At 43.8% G+C, this 18,805-nt stretch overlaps 1 protein-coding gene across 4 annotated transcripts in view; it reads right to left on the bottom strand.

Moving 5' to 3' along the window:
- LOC121578178 (F-box only protein 11) overlaps positions 1-18,805 on the bottom strand; it is a 43,183-nt gene that overhangs the window by 13,667 nt on the left and 10,711 nt on the right. For 3 of the 4 annotated variants that reach the window (XR_006002746.1, XM_041892354.2, XM_041892371.2), the window contains exons 2-6: positions 5,055-5,185; positions 4,264-4,345; positions 3,830-3,974; positions 1,501-1,630; positions 914-997 (exon numbers count right to left, since the gene is read on the bottom strand). Coding sequence is in view for 3 of the 4 variants with exons in the window: in XM_041892354.2 (XP_041748288.1) it covers positions 914-997; positions 1,501-1,630; positions 3,830-3,974; positions 4,264-4,345; positions 5,055-5,185 (572 nt within the window). In the remaining variant the exon portion in view is untranslated. The remainder of the gene's footprint in view (positions 1-913; positions 998-1,500; positions 1,631-3,829; positions 3,975-4,263; positions 4,346-5,054; positions 5,186-18,805) is intronic. The other variant, XM_041892362.2, reaches the window with a different exon arrangement.

Genomic DNA, 18,805 nt, shown 5'->3' with positions numbered 1-18,805 from the left:
AAATAATGTATTACATTTCTATAGCACCTCTAACATCAGATATAATAATTAATACAAATAATGTATTACATTTCTATAGCACCTCTAACATCAGATATAATAATTAATAATGTATTACATTTCTATAGTACCTCTAACATCAGATATAATAATTAATACAAATAATGTATTACATTTCTATAGCACCTCTAACATCAGATATAATAATTAATACAAATAATGTATTACATTTCTATAGCACCTCTAACATCAGATATAATAATTAATAATGTATTACATTTCTATAGCGCCTCTAACATCAGATATAATAATTAATACAAATAATGTATTACATTTCTATAGCACCTCTAACATCAGATATAATAATTAATAATGTATTACATTTCTATAGCACCTCTAACATCAGATATAATAATTAATAATGTATTACATTTCTATAGCGCCTCTAACATCAGATATAATAATTAATAATGTATTACATTTAATGGAAGCTTCTCTAACATCAGATATAATAATCAATTACATTTCTATAGCACCTTTCATAGAATCTCAAAGCGCTTCAAGAGCAAAAAACTAAGCAGCAATATATCAGGACAGGTCAACCAATAGAGGACAAGTCTCTGAAAGCTGCATCCTCTGGAGATGGAGCGGGTCAGTTCATGGCTTGAGCGGAGAGAGCTGGTCAGTGGATGGTAGATGATGGAGTCTGCTGATGATATTGTAGTTCAGAGTAGTAGCCAGTCGTCCTCTCTACGAGCCCTCTGCCTCAGCACTGCTGGATTCCTCTGTCTACCATTCCTCTCACACTTCAGGCAATGGAGATTCTTCATTCAGTGTGCATTTTAGTCCAGGACTAGGCTTCATCGGTGTCAAGAAAACTGGCCCTTACACTCTCTCAAACAAACACACTTACAAGCATGTTCTCTCTTCCTTTGTATCTGGCAGGATTACTGTAGAAGTGTTCTGCGAAGCCTGGCTTCACGTGTGCTCCTTTATACTGTAAACACAAAAAGAACAATGAATCTGGCCGTTATTATAATAATAATAATAATAATAATATGCCATTTAGCAGACGCTTTTATCCAAAGCGACTTACAGTCATGCGTGCATACATTTTTGTGTATGGGTGGTCCCGGGGATCGAACCCACTACCTTGGCGTTACAAGCGCCGTGCTCTACCAGCTGAGCTACAGAGGACCACAATTATAGCACAGTAATACTAATGGTGGGATTCCTTCTAGAATCACAACAATCTCACGTTCTTTCACTCCACTGGAACTTTACTTGCACCAAATAATTAGAATTACTGGGACTCTACAGTGTTCTTGCATTCATACGTCTGTACAAGCTGTTGACTGTTTTAGCAGCAGTAGTAGTATCTATATGGTTGAGTAACAGTAACTCTTAGGAGAGTGAGGGTTTACAGAGGTCAGAGGTGAGAGGTGAGTGAGTAACAATAAGGACAGTGTGGGTATAGAGGTCATGGGGTCGTAGTCCTACCAGCTGCTGAAAGCTCTCCTTCCACGGGTTAGGCTGCTCGTACTCCTCTGGGTTAATCTGGAAGAACTTCCCCGCCTCAGGATGCATCATAGGACGCGTGTACTCAAACACCTCCATGTACAGCCTCTTCCTGTGAAGAAAAGCAAGGCACAGCCAGACACCATCAGACAGGGTTACTTGAAGCGATAACACACTGGAGGGGAAGACGTGTCCCAGATTGGATCCATTGCATTTGGTTGAAGATACCCAGATTAAGACAACGTAATAATTCCATGCGGAAGCTTTGAAAACAAACCGTTATGGGGCCGGTGCTAACTAGCATCGCTGGTCCCATTGTTTACAATTCTTCCGAATTTATGTAAAGCATTACGGGACATTAGAATCCTCGTCTTACCCTTTAATCTTCAACCTAGCTTTGCTCCTATGGGTACACTTGCAATAGCTACCTGTCCACCCATTATGTCATCGACTTAAATGGGAAGGTCCAATCTATAGATTATATTTCTATGGTCTCACCATCCAGCCAACTAGCCAAGCGGACAGCCAGCCAACTAGCCAAGCGGACAGCCAGCCAACTAGCCAAGCGGACAGCCAGCCAACTAGCCAGTCAACTAGCCAAGCAGACAGCCAGTCAACTAGCCAAGCGGACAGCCAGCCAACTAGCCAAGCGGACAGCCAGCCAACTAGCCAAGCGGACAGCCAGCCAACTAGCCAAGCAAACAGACAGCCAACTAGCCAAGCAGACAGCCAGTCAACTAGCCAAGCAGACAGCCAGTCAACTAGCCAAGCAGACAGCCAGTCAACTAGCCAAGCAGACAGCCAGCCAACTAGCCAAGCAGACAGCCAGCCAACTAGCCAGCCAACTAGCCAAGCAGACAGCCAGCCAACTAGCCAAGCAGACAGCCAGCCAACTAGCCAAGCAGACAGCCAGTCAACTAGCCAAGCAGACAGCCAGTCAACTAGCCAAGCAGACAGCCAGCCAACTAGCCAAGCAGACAGCCAGCCAACTAGCCAGCCAACTAGCCAAGCAGACAGCCAGCCAACTAGCCAAGCAGACAGCCAGCCAACTAGCCAAGCAGACAGCCAGCCAACTAGACAAAAAGACAGCCAGCCAAGCAGACAGCCAACCAACTAGCCGGCCAACCAGCCAAGCAGACGGCCAGCCAACCAGCCAAGCAGACAAGCCAACCAACCAGCCAAGCAGACAACCAACCAACTAGGCAAGCAGACAGCCAACTAGTCAAGTAGACAGCCAGCCAACTAGCCGGCCAGCCATCTAGCCGGCCAGCCATCTAGCCAAGCAGACGGCCAGCCAACCAGCCAAGCAGACGGCCAGCCAACCAGCCGAGCAGACGGCCAGCCAACCAGCAGGCCAGCCAACCAGCCAAGCAGACGGCCAGCCAACCAACAAGCCACGCAAACTGCCAACCAACCAACTAGGCAAGCAGACAGCCAACTAGGCAAGCAGACAGCCAACTAGGCAAGCAGACAGCCAACTAGCCAGCGGACAGCCAGCCAACTAGCCAGCGGACAGCCAGCCAACTGTCTCCTGAGTGGCGCAGTGGTCTAAGGTGCTAACTGTGCCACTAGAGATCCTGGTTCGAATCCAGGCTCTGTCGCAGCCGGCCGCGACCGGGAGACTCATGGGCGGCGCACAATTGGCCCAGCGTCATCCAGGGTAGGGGAGGGAATGGCCGGCAGGGATGTAGCTCAGTTGATGGAGCATGGCGTTTGCAACGCCAGGGTTGTGGGTTCGTTTCCCACGGGGGGCCAGTATAAAAAGTAAAAAAATATGTATTCACTAACTGTAAGTCGCTCTGGATAAGAGCGTCTGCTAAATGACTAAAATGTAAATGTAAATGTAGCCAAGCGGACAGCCAACCAGACAGTCAACCAAGCAGACAGCCAGCCAGCCAACCAGCCACGCAAACAGCCAACCAGCCACGCAAACAGCCAACCAACCAACTAGCCAAGCGGACAGCCAGCCAACTAGCCAAGCGGACAGCCAGCCAACTAGCCAAGCGGACAGCCAGCCAACTAGCCAAGCAGACAGCCAGCCAACTAGCCAAGCAGACAGCCAGCCAACTAGCCAAGCGGACAGCCAGCCAACTAGCCAAGCGGACAGCCAGCCAACTAGCCAAGCAGACAGCCAACCAACCAACCAACCAAGCAGACAGCCAACCAACCAAGCAGACAGCCAACCAACCAAGCAGACAGCCAACCAACCAAGCAGACAGCCAACCAACCAAGCAGACAGCCAACCAAGCAGACAGCCAACCAAGCAACCAGACAGCCAGAGAGACAACGGGATAGCCAAACAGCCACTCACCAGAGGATGGGGTCATTGGCCAGTTCGCTGAAGCGTTTGCAGACACATGCTGCGCGACACAGGTCCTGCTCTAGCAGGTAGGAGAAGATCTTCAGAACCACTTCGTCTGGCAGCTTCTCCTGGAGGTAGTGCTCTGCTGGAGCTGCTAGTTGTGAACACAACCAGAGGGACTCTTAATTAATGGAGGAGATATTCACACATCCAAAATAATAACAGGAGATAGACAGAAACAAGGTCCAATACAGAGCAGGGGCATTTTTAACCTCCAATTCTCATAACATGTTAATGACCAAAACATTTGTCCTTTGTTTTACTGTACTGTGTACATCATTGTTGTCTTTTAAAGACTATTGGAAGATTATCCTGAGATGGGCTAAAAGAGATACTAATAAATACAAAATAAACAAAAACAGACTTTTAGACTATTCTTTTACCTGTTAAATCTTGAGACTTTCCCGACACTCTGGCACGCTTTGCCCGATGGCCAAAGTCTTCTGTGGCTGAAGTGGAAGCACCCTGCGCATAGAACGAGAAACAGATTGTTATAAGCCTTGACAGCTGACACCTTTTGCTAGACCAGACCATGGTCATCTGCTTAAAAACAACCGTATCAATATTTCAGCTTTGTTTTCAATAAATCAAGTTCTTCAATTAATCACCACCGCTAGTGAAATACTAATCAATTATGCAAAGAGGAAAGATTAATTATCAAATTCAGCCCGTGGGTAAAAGGGAGCCTCGTGCTAAAGAAGACACCATTGTGGGTGGAATGCTGATATTGCTCACTAGTCTATGTCAGAATACAGCTTTTTGCAATATTTCTTTATAACCAGTGGCACTCAGTCCAAGTTAGGTGAGCTGATTCATTACGGCAGATCCATTTTCAGCAGGCAAACAGATAGAAATGTCATGAGTAGAGCTGACATGATACATTATTCTACATGGTCAGAGACACAATGTTTATTCTACATAACAGATGTATATCTGAACATTCCACAATGCTGTGTCTTGTTGAAGGTGCAGCAGAAGCCCATCATACCCCTTTTACCCAGGACCCTGCTGAGGACACAGAATGACCCACCACCTCTTGGTGACTCAGGCAACTAGCCATTGTTAAATATTATGTGCCGTCTTTCCACATACATCACACATAGGCTGTTTCCAAAATGGCACCCTATTCCCTATAGGGAGCCATTTTGGAACGCATCCCATACTATTGACTCACCTCCATGTTAGTCTTTGCTGGACACGCTGCTGTTCTCTTGGGTAGTAGAGACTTTCTTCGAAGTTGGTACGGACTATTCTGAGCTCCTGGACCGGATTCTTCTGCAACCATCTCTGCAGGGACGTCCTCATCTGGAGAGGAGAGGAAGAGAGGACAGTCAAAACAACCATCTCTGCAGGGACGTCCTCATCTGGAGAGGAAGAGAGTACAGTCAAAACAACCATATCTCAGAGTTTGATACTGCGACCAAAACAGTCGCTTTTGCAACCGTTTGACTTGGCAGTGCGACACACATTTTGAATATACCAACTTTCTGAAGAGGAAACAACGGCAGGGGAATTGTGGGGTGAGTATGTGGCCTGTCTGTCTACCACTGTGTAGCTGTTAGCGACGCTAATGACAGCCTAACATCTTTGGGTAGATGGAAATGCAATTAAAAGGTAACTACAAAGTAGCCTCTGCCTACATGGCAGAATCATGATTATTTGTATCAAACCAGTGGCCATTTGTTTTGAAATCTCCATCACAAGTGCGCTACAGACATGGGTGGTAAATTGAATTAAAATTACCTAAATTATATAGCCGTATTAGCCTACTCCCGTCTGTACAGAAATAAATAAAATCACTCAAAATAGGCTACTACACCAGAAAGCATGATTTGGCCATAGAGGATCATTAGCTTTTTAAAAACTATAATAAGCTGTGGATTGTTTTAAATCGCAGATAGCCTACAGACGGATGGGCCCACAATTTGGGCAGCGCGCATGGCAAATACCAAATAGTTGATTGTTGAGTTGCGACTGTCAGTGAAAAGCAGAGACCTAGCCAGGCATGTCGCAATATTTCATCATAGTTTGGAAAGCAAATGGCTATTACTGTAAAGAGAAGACAATGAAAAGACTAATCTGTATTTTATAGTTGGCAGAATTCTCAACTTAATTGATTGAACAGTACAGCCCCCGCTAACTCAACTCTGGACCTCGAAGCCAGTTCCATTGCATTTTTTCATTGCGCCCCTCTAACCAGGGACTGATTTAGACCTGGGACACCAGGTATGTGCAATTCATTTTCAGGTAGAAAAGAAAACCAACAGGCTCCGGACCACGTCGGGTAAGAGTTGAGTACCCTTGATATAGCCCATCTTATTGGCTCCAGCGGAGGGCATCGACCATATCCCCGGTGAATACGCATATTCACTATCATTGTTGGGTCAGTGCCACTTGAGAGTTCGCTTTTGGACAATAATTTCCTCCTCCAGGTTAGATGGATGTCATATTGTAGGCTATTTGTGGCTCCCCTTCTCGTAGGCTTATTATATGGATCAGACAACGTTTTTATTGATCTGTTTGTCATTGTCAGCAGAGTAGGCTACCCTGTAATTTGTGTCGTATTAAAAAATATTCTGAGAATGTCTCCAGTAAAATAAAGTGTAGTAGAATTGCAAGAAACGTATCTGAGATAGCAGGGATGGGCAACTCCATTCTTCGGGGGCCGGAGTGGTGTCACTTTTTTCCCCCCATCCCTAGCAAACACAGCAAACTAAACTAATTGCATTCTAAACTGAAGACCACTATTAGTTGATTATTGGAGTCAGGTGTGTTAGCTGGGGCAAAAGTGTGACACCAAATCAGTCCACCGAGGACTGGAGTTGCCCATCCCTGGCCTATAGCCTAGCCCTACACCAGTATGCGCTCAGCCATGCAGTTTAAATTATGACGATCCGATCTACACATCACATTAGGAATAGTCGGCCACCTCAGAGGAGGACCATCCTCCTCAGTGAATTTCATAAAAATTAAAAATAGTGAAACATTTAAAAACAGTACGATAAAACTATACTAAATATATTCACATATCACCAAATAATTGATTAAAACACAGTTTTGCAATGAAGGTCTACAGTAGCCTCAGCAGCACTCTGTAGGGTAGCACCATGGTGGAGCCGGAGGACAGCTAGTTTCCGTCCTCCTCTGGGTACATTGACTTCAATACAAAACCTAGGAGGCTCTTGATTCTCACCCACTTCCATAGACATACACAGTAATTATGACAACTTCCAGAGGACGTCCTCCAACCTATCAGAGCTCTTGCAGCATGAACTGACATTGTCCACCCAATCAAAAGATCAGAGAATGAATCTAGTACTGAAAGCATAGGCTATAGCTAGCTAGCACTGCAGTACATACAATGTGGTGAGTAGTTGACAAAGAGAGACAATAGTTGAACAGTTTTGAACAATTAAGGGGAGAGAGAGAGCTATATTATTTTATTTATTTTTTACCTTCACTTTGCTAGCAAATGCAGCTAGCTAGTTTAGCCTACTCAAACAACCGGCTCAAACAGAGAGGGATGCTATGTTAGCTAGCTGGCCATCCAACATTGGAACTCTTCCAAGTCAGGGTAAGCTTATGGTTTGATTAATTTATTGCCACCGGGCCAGCCGGTGTAACTGCTAAACTGCTTGCTGACTGTACACTGTACTGCATGATTGCAGTATGACATTTACGTCATTTAGCAGATGCTCTTATCCAGAGCGACTTACAGTTAGTGAGTGCATACATTTTTCATACTGACATGACAATGATGTAGGCTGTGTGTAGCGGTTAACGGTAACGATACAGTTTGAAGGTTTGGCTTGGAAAGGTTTTTTCGCCTGGTCGCAGACAGCTAATGTGATGTGCACTGAAGTCCACAAGCGAAGGGAAAAGGTGAGAGGAGGAGAGCGGATAGATAGTTGCGAGAAGGAATTACATACACACACAACGAGCAAAGTGATCGTACTGTTTTTATGTGGCTGCTATGAAAGTTAACCGTTTGTGTGTGATCAGGGGTGTATTCATTCCTCCGATTCTGTTGAAAAAACATTTCTTAAATGGAAGCAAACAAAATGGGGATAAACATACCTGAATTTGTCCAATAGAAACTGTTGGACTAATGATTACACCCTAGATCAGCTAGATGCAAGCAAGAGAGTGCAAGGCGGTATTGAATGTGTCACTGTCACCTTGATTACTAAAATGACTAAAAACCTCATGATGGGTACAGGGAAAATGTGTGTATCATGTAGTAGCCTAAACCTATGGATGTTACATTGAACTGGGTGAATGGAATATGAATGACAGTCATCCAACATGCTGTAATAGAAATAAGGCCATGGTCATAAAACATTTTTATCATCCTCCCTCATCCTATGCACCACCGACTGCCACTGCTACACACACACGCTCTCAAAAACAGAGCCATAACAATGATCATAGTAAACCATTCACACTCAATCCAATACAACTTAATTTTTCCTGTGACATAATTTGTGTGAAGTAACCTTGTTTATAAAAGAGAACTGGTAAATAAGAGTACAGGGCTAGAATGAAACAGAGGCTAGTCCTTAGAACTCTGCATAGGATACGACTAGTAGAAATGCCAGACTATGGCTGCACTGCAGTGAGCTACATTTCCTTTGCACAGCTCAAAAATCTTTAACAGAGAAGAGTTCTATAAGTCAGCCTGCTTCTCATATCTCTATGACTGACAGCAGAGTATTTGGCCACATTGCATTCCTCTGCAGTCAAGCGAGGAGTCCCTGCTGTGGATCCATAAATGAAGCAGCGAGTAAATGACATCCCTGCAGCTACGGGCACTTGAGTTCCCGTTCACAACCTCTCTGGCTCTTCCTCAGTTACTGTACACCCACATGTCTGGACTGAAGCTTTTAAATAGTGAGCCAAAATGTTTTCAGTAATTGTATTTCCATGACTGATCAAAACGTGTTTACTCATGGCTCTCTTGTCCCTCTGCAACAGACATATGGTGAGCAATTACATTATGCTCACCATAATATGTTTGGAACATGGAATCACAATAAAATGACATTATCGAACCGCAATACATATTGTATCAGCACCTAAGTATCATGATATCGTGAGGTCCCTGGCAATTCCCAGCCCTAAGCAACCCCCAATCCCCATACCTCTCACACTGCTTACCCTTGGTCGGTCACTGTCTGAGGTGAAATCACAAACTAAATCACACAAACAAAACGGTTGAGCAGGAGAAACATCAAATGGGTGAAAAATCTTTACAAACACAAAGTAGAAAGTAATGTGCTTACCATTCCACATGTAGGCCTAATGCCAATATAATGCAAATACGGTCACCATGTTCATTTGGGACTAGGGATTAACACAGGGAACCGGGATCTAGGCTTGGGCAATATACCGTTTACCGGGGTATTTCGAAATACCAACGGTATGATTTTCAAAACCATAAGAAAACAAAAAACTACGCCACTGCTTATAACTATAAAAAATCTAAGATGTGTCAAATAAATTATAGCCAGCTCAGGGCTCCAGCTATGCAATTGGTTTGCTAACTTGCTAGCTAAGTGCTAAAATGTCAAGATCAAGTTTCTTGGTTACAGCAGACATATTGAATCCCCACCTGGATCAAGATCCCTGTTGCCTTAATTGTTTTGTGCATCAACAAAAATAAAGTTACAATTATTTTTGGGGGAAATAGCACCCCTTGTGTGCACTTCCGGTAATACCGTATACCCCGGTATGGTAGAGAAATGGTATGACGGTATGAAAATCTGGATACCGCCCAACCCTAGCGGGATCCCGAGATTTACCAACCAAGCTCTTTCCTGATTGCCGTGAAAATATGTACATATGCAAAAATATGCATGCGCCAATATCTGCATGAAACTGACGTTTTACTATCTGGCTTCATTCACATAGACCAGTGATCACAATGCTAGCATCCTACCTATTTAGGCTACCTAAGAAAAGTAACCAATAGAAAATGTCACTTGCATGGTTTATTACTTGCGATGGTGACTTTCATGAAACTGTCTGTGTGAAACCATTGACTACCATAACCCCCCCCCTTCGGGTTCTCATAGGACATGTCCAGCCAACTGAACGTGACCCTGCCTGTTGAGTTTGCCTTCCCCCCACCCGTCATGGAGGGAGCTCCTCATATCAACAGCTGTGCTGAACGGAGCAGGTGACAGAACCCAGGGGACCAGGATAGCATGACCAGAGACAAATGGATGGTGTTGTGTGTGCTGATCATAGAATTACTAGAATCTGAAAAAAAGCCTTCTCACTAATTCTAATTCTCCTCTCCCCTTTAACATGTGATAGCATTGGCTATCCTCCCCTTTAACTGTAGTCATTTCTCACTAACTTGACCACTGTGGTCTTCAATCTCTGTCTTCAGGTTCCTTGACAGTAGAGCTGCACGATATGGGCAAAAAAATCAAATATCATTTTTGTGTTTTTACCAAATATTGCGATTTGACTTGCGAAATAGATCATAACACTTGATATGGGCAAAAAGTGAACTGAGTGAACTGTTGGAATCATGGAAATAGAATGATTTATAATAAGTGGGAAGAAGCATCGTTCTTGTTTGGAACAATCTGTTGACTGCATTTGACCTAACGGAACAGCATGCAAACTTCTAGTGAATCTAAAAGTGAGGAGGAAGAACTGCTGCTCGAGTGACAGGGGGCGGGGCTTGGTGTGTCTGGGAAGCAAACTATAAATGGAGTAAACTACACAAAGTACACATGGCTGAGAGGCCTTTCAGAATATTGCATGCCATATGGATATTGCACGTAAATATTGCTGAGGACTAAATACATTTAGATGAGTTACAAAGATCTCCCTAGATGGTAGCAACAACAGAACCAGCCTCTATCCTATCATGTCTCTGCAAGCAGCAGCTTCATGACCAGGGCATAAAATTAACACCCGACAAATGTGGGTAGATATAGGTATTGGCGGGTAAGAATGTCTACTTCACCAGCCACGTTGGCAGGTGGTCAATTTGCAGGGCTCTACATTCGCATTTGTGAATAGTCAAGTATGAACATTTGTGCGTGTTGCAATTTCAAGCAGAAAAATGCTGAAGTAGCTGTTTTCAAAGTATTCTGCTGTTTTGTTTCATAGCTGCTAATCACACAAAGAAATAGGACTCCTACATCCCCCCTCGTGCAGCAACAGCTTTGCACACTGAGTGAAGCGCTGATATTCATTTATGGAGGCGCTGCCACAGGCATAAACATTGGTCTAATTTACCTCAAGTCAGAAAAGTGAGACTTTATCCTCGTGTTTCTTGGCTATTTACATTGTTGTGTTCACAAGCTAGGTTGTTATTCAATGTTAGTTTGAATTTGCTGCTTCCACTGATAGTGAAGAGACACCGTCTACTACTAGTCACATCACAAATCTCTCACACACCTCCAGTGGCCCAATTACCACGGTAACCTCCCACCCTTAAAGGGGCAGCTGAACATTTTGTCTCATCTGTTATTTTGGTTAAAAGAACAAATTAAATTAAATTGAGCAATACACCACATTACTTCTTACTAATAAATGTATTGTTCTGGAAACATTACAAAGCATGGTCATCAGTTTTTTAAATGTAATTATGGTGAAAGATTATTTTGGCTGGTAAAAAATCTGAGAGGCTGGTAGATTCTCATCTACCTGCCACCGTGGCTGGTGGAACAAAAAGTTAATTTTAGGCCCTGTTCATGACTACTGAACTCTTCTGAGGAGAGATCAGATTCTAGGCCTGACGATCAGGAGCAGGCCGAGCAGCAATAAAGAGTTAAGAGCGGTTTGGGGGCGTAGGATAAGGGCAACGCAAACAATCAAGAACAGCAATGATTCCAGACCAGTCCTTCCCACTACTAAACTTCTAATCCGTGACAGTCACTAGGTCCAAAGACCATTACATCATCAAAACCACATCGTAGTTTCAGAGGCAGCAGGTCAGAAAGTTTCACCAGAAAAGCCACGTCTTATGCCTGGAAGACATAGTACAAATGATTCACAACAACATGACAATGATAGTAGCCTGAACGGTCAGTTGTACAAACAAGATACGGCAAATCAGCTCGCTTGGTGAACTAGGCTACCCCTCAGGTCATCAGGGTCAGAATGTCTATGTATGTGTACACTGTGTAATTGGGTCACACAGACAGACCCTGTGAAACCTTCCCTGTCGGTTTGTATCAAGCCTAACCATAGACATACATAAGCTACATCAAATGATTGTAGGCCTACAAAGAGGCATATAGATAGATACATATGGCTCTGGGCCAATATACACCCAATGGTCAGTTTATTAGGTACACCCCATTCAAGAAAATGGTTTGCTCCTACAGCCAGTCACGTGGCCGTGGTTTGCAATATGAAGCAGGCAGACAGGCATCCAGTTACTGTTCCATTGAACGTTAGAATGGGCAAAACTAGTGACCTAAGCAACTTTGAGCGTGGTATGACCGTTGGTGCCAGGCGCGCCGGTTCCATTATCTCAGAAACGGCCGGCCTCCTGGGCTTTTCACGCACTACAGTGTCTAGGGTTTACCGAGAATGGTGCGACAAACAAAAAACATCCAGTCAGCAGCAGTGCGGTGGGGCAAAACAGCTCGTTGATGAGAGAGGTCGAAGGAGAATGGCAAGGATCGTGCAAGCCAACAGGCGGGCCAGAAACAGGCAAATAATGGCGTGCAGAACGGCATCTCGGAACACAACTCATCAGTCCTTTTCACGGATGGGCTATTGCAGCAGACGACCACACCGGGCTCCCCTCTTATCAACTAAAAACAAGAAGAAGCAGCTCCAGTGGGCACGCGATCACACCACTGGACAATTGAGGAGTGGAAAAACAGCGCCTGGTCCGACTTGGCGTAAGTAGCATGAGGCCATGGCCCCATTCTGCCTGGTGTCAACGGCCTAGGGAAGGTTTTCCAGGCACACGTTAGGTCCCTTGATACCATTGGAGCAACGTTTCCATGTCCCGGATAATTCAGGCTGTTCTGGAGACAAAGGAGGGCCCCGACCCGGTACTAGATGGGCGTACCTGATAAACTGAGTGTATATATATATATATATATATATATATATATATATATATATATATATATATATATATATTATGCATACATATACATACACACACACATACATACATACATAGTGAGGGAAACAAGTATTTGATCCCCTGCTGATTTTGTACATTTGCCCACTGACAAAGAAATGATCAGCCTATAATTTGAATGGTAGGTTTATTTGAACAGTGAGAGACAGAATAACAACAACAAAAATCCAGAAATACTTATTTCCATCATTAAAATGCAAATCAATTTATAACATTTTTGACATGTGTTTTTCTGGATTTTTTTGCTGTTATTCTGTCTCTCACTGTTCAAATAAACCTACCATTCAAATTATAGGCTGATCATTTCTTTGTCAGTGGGCAAATGTACAAAATCAGCAGGGGATCAAATACTTTTTTCCCTCAACGTATATATATATATATATATATATATATATATACATACACACACACACACACACACACACACACACACAGTGGGGGAAAAAAGTATTTAGTCAGCCACCAATTGTGCAAGTTCTCCCACTTAAAAAGATGAGAGAGGCCTGTAATTTTCATCATAGGTACACGTCAACTATGACAGACAAATTGAGGAGAAAAATTCCAGAAAATCACATTGTAGGATTTTTAATGAATTTATTTGCAAATTATGGTGGAAAATAAGTATTTGGTCACCTACAAACAAGCAAGATTTCTGGCTCTCACAGACCTGTAACTTCTTCTTTAAGAGGCTCCTCTGTCCTCCACTCGTTACCTGTATTAATGGCACCTGTTTGAACTTGTTATCAGTATAAAAGACACCCGTCCACAACCTCAAACAGTCACACTCCAAACTCCACTATGGCCAAGACCAATAGAGCAGTGCTAGGAAACCAGAAACAAAATTGTAGACCTGCACCAGGCTGGGAAGACTGAATCTGCAATAGGTAAGCAGCTTGGTTTGAAGAAATCAACTGTGGGAGCAATTATTAGGAAATGGAAGACATACAAGACCACTGATAATCTCCCTCGATCTGGGGCGCCACGCAAGATCTCACCCTGTGGGGTCAAAATGATCACAAGAACGGTGAGCAAAAATCCCAGAACCACACGGGGGGACCTAGTGAATGACCTGCAGAGAGCTGGGACCAAAGTAACAAAGCCTACCATTAGTAACACACTACGCCGCCAGGGACTCAAATCCTGCAGTGGCAGACGTGTCCCCCTGCTTAAGCCAGTACATGTCCAGGTCCGTCTGAAGTTTGCTAGAGTGCATTTGGATGATCCAGAAGAGGATTGGGAGAATGTCATATGGTCAGATGAAACCAAAATATAACTTTTTGGTAAAAACTCAACTCGTCGTGTTTGGAGGACAAAGAATGCTGAGTTGCATCCAAAGAACACCATACCTACTGTGAAGCATGGGGGTGGAAACATCATGCTTTGGAGCTGTTTTTCTGCAAAGGGACCAGGACGACTGATCCGTGTAAAGGAAATAATGAATGGGGCCATGTACCGTGAGATTTTGAGTGAAAACCTCCTTCCATCAGCAAGGGCATTGAAGATGAAACGTGGCTGGGTCTTTCAGCATGACAATGATCCCAAACACACCGCCCGGGCAACGAAGGAGTGGCTTCGTAAGAAGCATTTCAAGGTCCTGGAGTGGCCTAGCCAGTCTCCAGATCTCAACCCCATAGAAAATCTTTGGAGGGAGTTGAAAGTCCGTGTTGCCCAGCGACAGCCCCAAAACATCACTGCTCTAGAGGAGATCTGCATGGAGGAATGGGCCAAAATTCCAGCAACAGTGTGTGAAAACCTTCTGAAGACTTACAGAAAACGTTTGACCTATGTCATTGCCAACAAAGGGTATATAAAAGTATTGAGAAACTTTTGTTATTGACCAAATACTTATTTTCCACCATAATTTGCAAATAAATTCATAAAAAATCCTACAATGAGATTTTCTGGATTTTTTTCTCTCATTTTGTCTGTCATAGTTGACGTGTACCTATGATGAAAATTACAGGCCTCTCTCATCTTTTTAAGTGGGAGAACTTGCACAATTGGTGGCTGACTAAATACTTTTTTCCCCACTGTGTGTGTGTATATATATATATAATAAATAAATAATATGCCATTTAGCAGACGCTTTTATCCAAAGCGACTTACAGTCATGCGTGCATACATTTTTTTGTGTATGGGTGTTCCCGGGGTTCGAACCCACTACCTTGGCGTTACAAGCGCCGTGCTCTACCAGCTGAGCTACAGAGGACCACACACACACATACATACATATACACACACACATACATACACACCCTGCTCAAAAAAATAAAGGGAACACTTAAACAACACAATGTAACTCCAAGTCAATCACACTTCTGTGAAATCAAACTGTCCACTTAGGAAGCAACACTGATTGACAATACATTTCACATGCTGTTGTGCAAATGGAATATACAACAGGTGGAAATTATAGGCAATTAGCAAGACACCCCCAATAAAGAAGTGGTTCTGCAGGTGGTGACCACAGACCACTTCTCAGTTCCTATGCTTCCTGGCTGATGTTTTGGTCACTTTTGAATGCTGGCGGTGCTTTCTCTCTAGTGGTAGCATGAGACGGAGTCTACAACCCACACAAGTGGCTCAGGTAGTGCAGCTCATCCAGGATGGCACATCAATGCGAGCTGTGGCAAGAAGGTTTGCTGTGTCTGTCAGCGTAGTGTCCAGAGCATGGAGGCGCTACCAGGAGACAGGCCAGTACATCAGGAGACGTGGAGGAGGTCGTAGGAGGGCAACAACCCAGCAGCAGGACCGCTACCTCCGCCTTTGTGCAAGGAGGAGCAGGAGGAGCACTGCCAGAGCCCTGCAAAATGACCTCCAGCAGGCCACAAATGTGCATATGTCTGCTCAAACGGTCAGAAACAGACTCCATGAGGGTGGTATGAGGGCCCGACGTCCACAGGTGGGGGTTGTGCTTACAGCCCAACACCGTGCAGGACGTTTGGCATTTGCCAGAGGAGACAAAGATTGGCAAATTCGCCACTGGCGCCCTGTGCTCTTCACAGATGAAAGCAGGTTCAAACTGAGCACATGTGACAGACGTGACAGAGTCTGGAGACGCCTTGGAGAACGTTCTGCTGCCTGCAACATCCTCCAGCATGACCGGTTTGGCGGTGGGTCAGTCATGGTGTGGGGTGGCATTTCTTTGGGGGGGCCGCACAGCCCTCCATGTGCTCGCCAGAGGTAGCCTGAATGCCATTAGGTACCGAGATGAGATCCTCAGACCCCTTGTGAGACCATATGCTGGTGCGGTTGGCCCTGGGTTCCTCCTAATGCAAGACCTCATGTGGCTGGAGTGTGTCAGCAGTTCCTGCAAGAGGAAGGCATTGATGCTATGGACTGGCCCGCCCGTTCCCCAGACCTGAATCCAATTGAGCACATCTGGGACATCATGTCTCGCTCCATCCACCAACGCCACGTTGCACCACAGACTGTCCAGGAGTTGGTGGATGCTTTAGTCCAGGTCTGGGAGGAGATCCCTCAGAAGACCATCCGCCACCTCATCAGGAGCATGCCCAGGCGTTGTAGGCAAGTCATACAGGCACGTGGAGGCCACACACACTACTGAGCCTCATTTTGACTTGTTTTAAGGACATTACATCAAAGTTGGATCAGCCTGTAGTGTGGTTTTCCACTTTAATTTTGAGGGTGACTCCAAATCCAGACCTCCATGGGTTGATAAATTTGATTTCCATTGATCATTTTTGTGTGATTTTGTTGTCAGCACATTCAACTATGTAAAGAAAAAATTATTTAATAAGATTATTTCATTCATTCAGATCTAGGATGTGTTGTTTAAGTGTTCCCTTTATTTTTTTGAGCAGTGTATATATAAGGTTTATATAAATCATTGAGACAGTCTGTTTTTTCCTGAGGGAATGAACCCTATGACAAAAGTTGGAAGAGATACAACAGATTAAAGTTCAGCCTTCTAGCAATGTTGCACAGAGCCTTCTAGTGTCTATCATAGTCCAAAACGTGTATGCGTAGGCACAGCAGTGTTCTACAGGGGTCGCGTTAACGCACAATTCTTTGTTTTCACAAAGAAGAAAAAAACTGCGTAAGAAATATCTTGCTGTGTTTTGTAAACGCAGATCTAAAATGCTTGTTATTGTAATTTCTGCTTGGCATCAGACTCATTTTGTGCTACAGTAGCATTCTATCAGCAGACAGCACTCTTTTCTCTGTGTAGCCTACTTTTCTCTGTGTAGCCTACTTTTCTCTGTGTAGCCTACTTTTCTCTGTGTAGCCTACTTTTCTCTGTGTAGCCTACTTTTCTCTGTGTAGCCTACTTTTCTCTGTGTAGCCTACGTTTCTCTGTGTAGCCTACTTTTCTCTGTGTAGCCTACTTTTCTCTGTGTAGCCTACTTTTCTCTGTGTAGCCTACTTTTCTCTGTGTAGCCTACTTTTCTCTGTGTAGCCTACTTTTCTCTGTGTAGCCTACTTTTCTCTGTGTAGCCTACTTTTCTCTGTGTAGCCTACTTTTCTCTGTGTAGCCTACTTTTCTCTGTGTAGCCTACTTTTCTCTGTGTAGCCTACTTTTCTCTGTGTAGCCTACTTTTCTCCGGTAAAATGCAAGATTAACTTCAAGCAAAACATTAGGAAATGTAGCTGGCTACATTCTTTCTATGATAAACATTAGAAATATGATGGCCATGCATAATATGTGCAAAAAATACCGTGCTTATTCATTGTAAGCTAATTTACTTGTGTGGCTGCTAGCCAAATAATGTTGCACTTCTGTTGTCATCTGATGAAAATCTTATTTTCTGCCGAATGTGTTGCACTAATGTATTTTCTGTGAAGGAAAACTATAGTGGCACACAGGGCCTAAAATTAACACCCGCCAAATGCAGGTAGATTTTGGCATTGGCGGGTAAGATGTCCATTTCACCAGCCACCTTGGCGGGTGGTTAGAATGCCACAGAGTGAGCACTTCACTTGCATTCTTTAATAAAAATAGTCAAGTATGATCACATAGTAAAATAAATGCTGCAGTAGTTTTCAAAGTATTTCTGCCGTTTTGTTTCATAGCTGGTAAATGAATCGCACAAAGTCAAAGAACTACGAATGAGTGAGACGTTGTCCTCGTGTTTCTTGGCTATTTACATTGTTTTGTTCACAAGCTAGGTTGTTTTTCAACGTTTGAGTTTCAACTGCTAGGGAAGAGAAGACAACGCTGCTATTAGTCAGACTCAATCTCACAGGCACATGACTTGAGTCACATTACCTCGTTAACCTCACGTACTTAAAGGGGTAGCTGAACATTCTTGTCTCCTGTGATATTTTGGTTAAAATAAACAATATACCACATTACTTATTACTATTAATACATTTGATTTAGAAACATTACAAAGGATGCTCATCCATTTTTTTGTGTTTTGTTGATGTAATTTTAGCAGGGGAAAATACTTTGGCTGGTAAAACATCTGAGTAGCCCTGGTTACACACCCTTGATCACTCTATTGAAGCAAAAAAAGCATGACTTTCAATATAAAACCCATCTAAAATGGTTTGAAATGCAGATTTTTTTGAAGGTCTGCGTTTTGATAATGCAGATTTCAGAACTCTAGCATGACCCCTTGTTCTAGAATATTGGACCGCTGGCTTTCATACTTTTCAAATTGTCAGCGCAGCTCAAGCAATTTCTCCAACCGTCAACACATTCAAATGAATAGAGGACGTGTACCGGAGCCCCGTTGGTTGGGAATTGTGAGAAGGTGTGCGTTTAGCCTGTGCGTCCCCAGCGGATGGTGGTCTCAGAGCCACGTAGCTATGTCACAATGGGACGCCGGACT

This window comes from Coregonus clupeaformis, chromosome 1 (genome assembly GCF_020615455.1).
Source record: "Coregonus clupeaformis isolate EN_2021a chromosome 1, ASM2061545v1, whole genome shotgun sequence".
Classification (NCBI taxonomy): Eukaryota; Metazoa; Chordata; class Actinopteri; order Salmoniformes; family Salmonidae; genus Coregonus; species Coregonus clupeaformis.
Note: the sequence above shows the minus strand (reverse complement) of the source record. Positions and strands in the feature narration are given on the sequence as shown.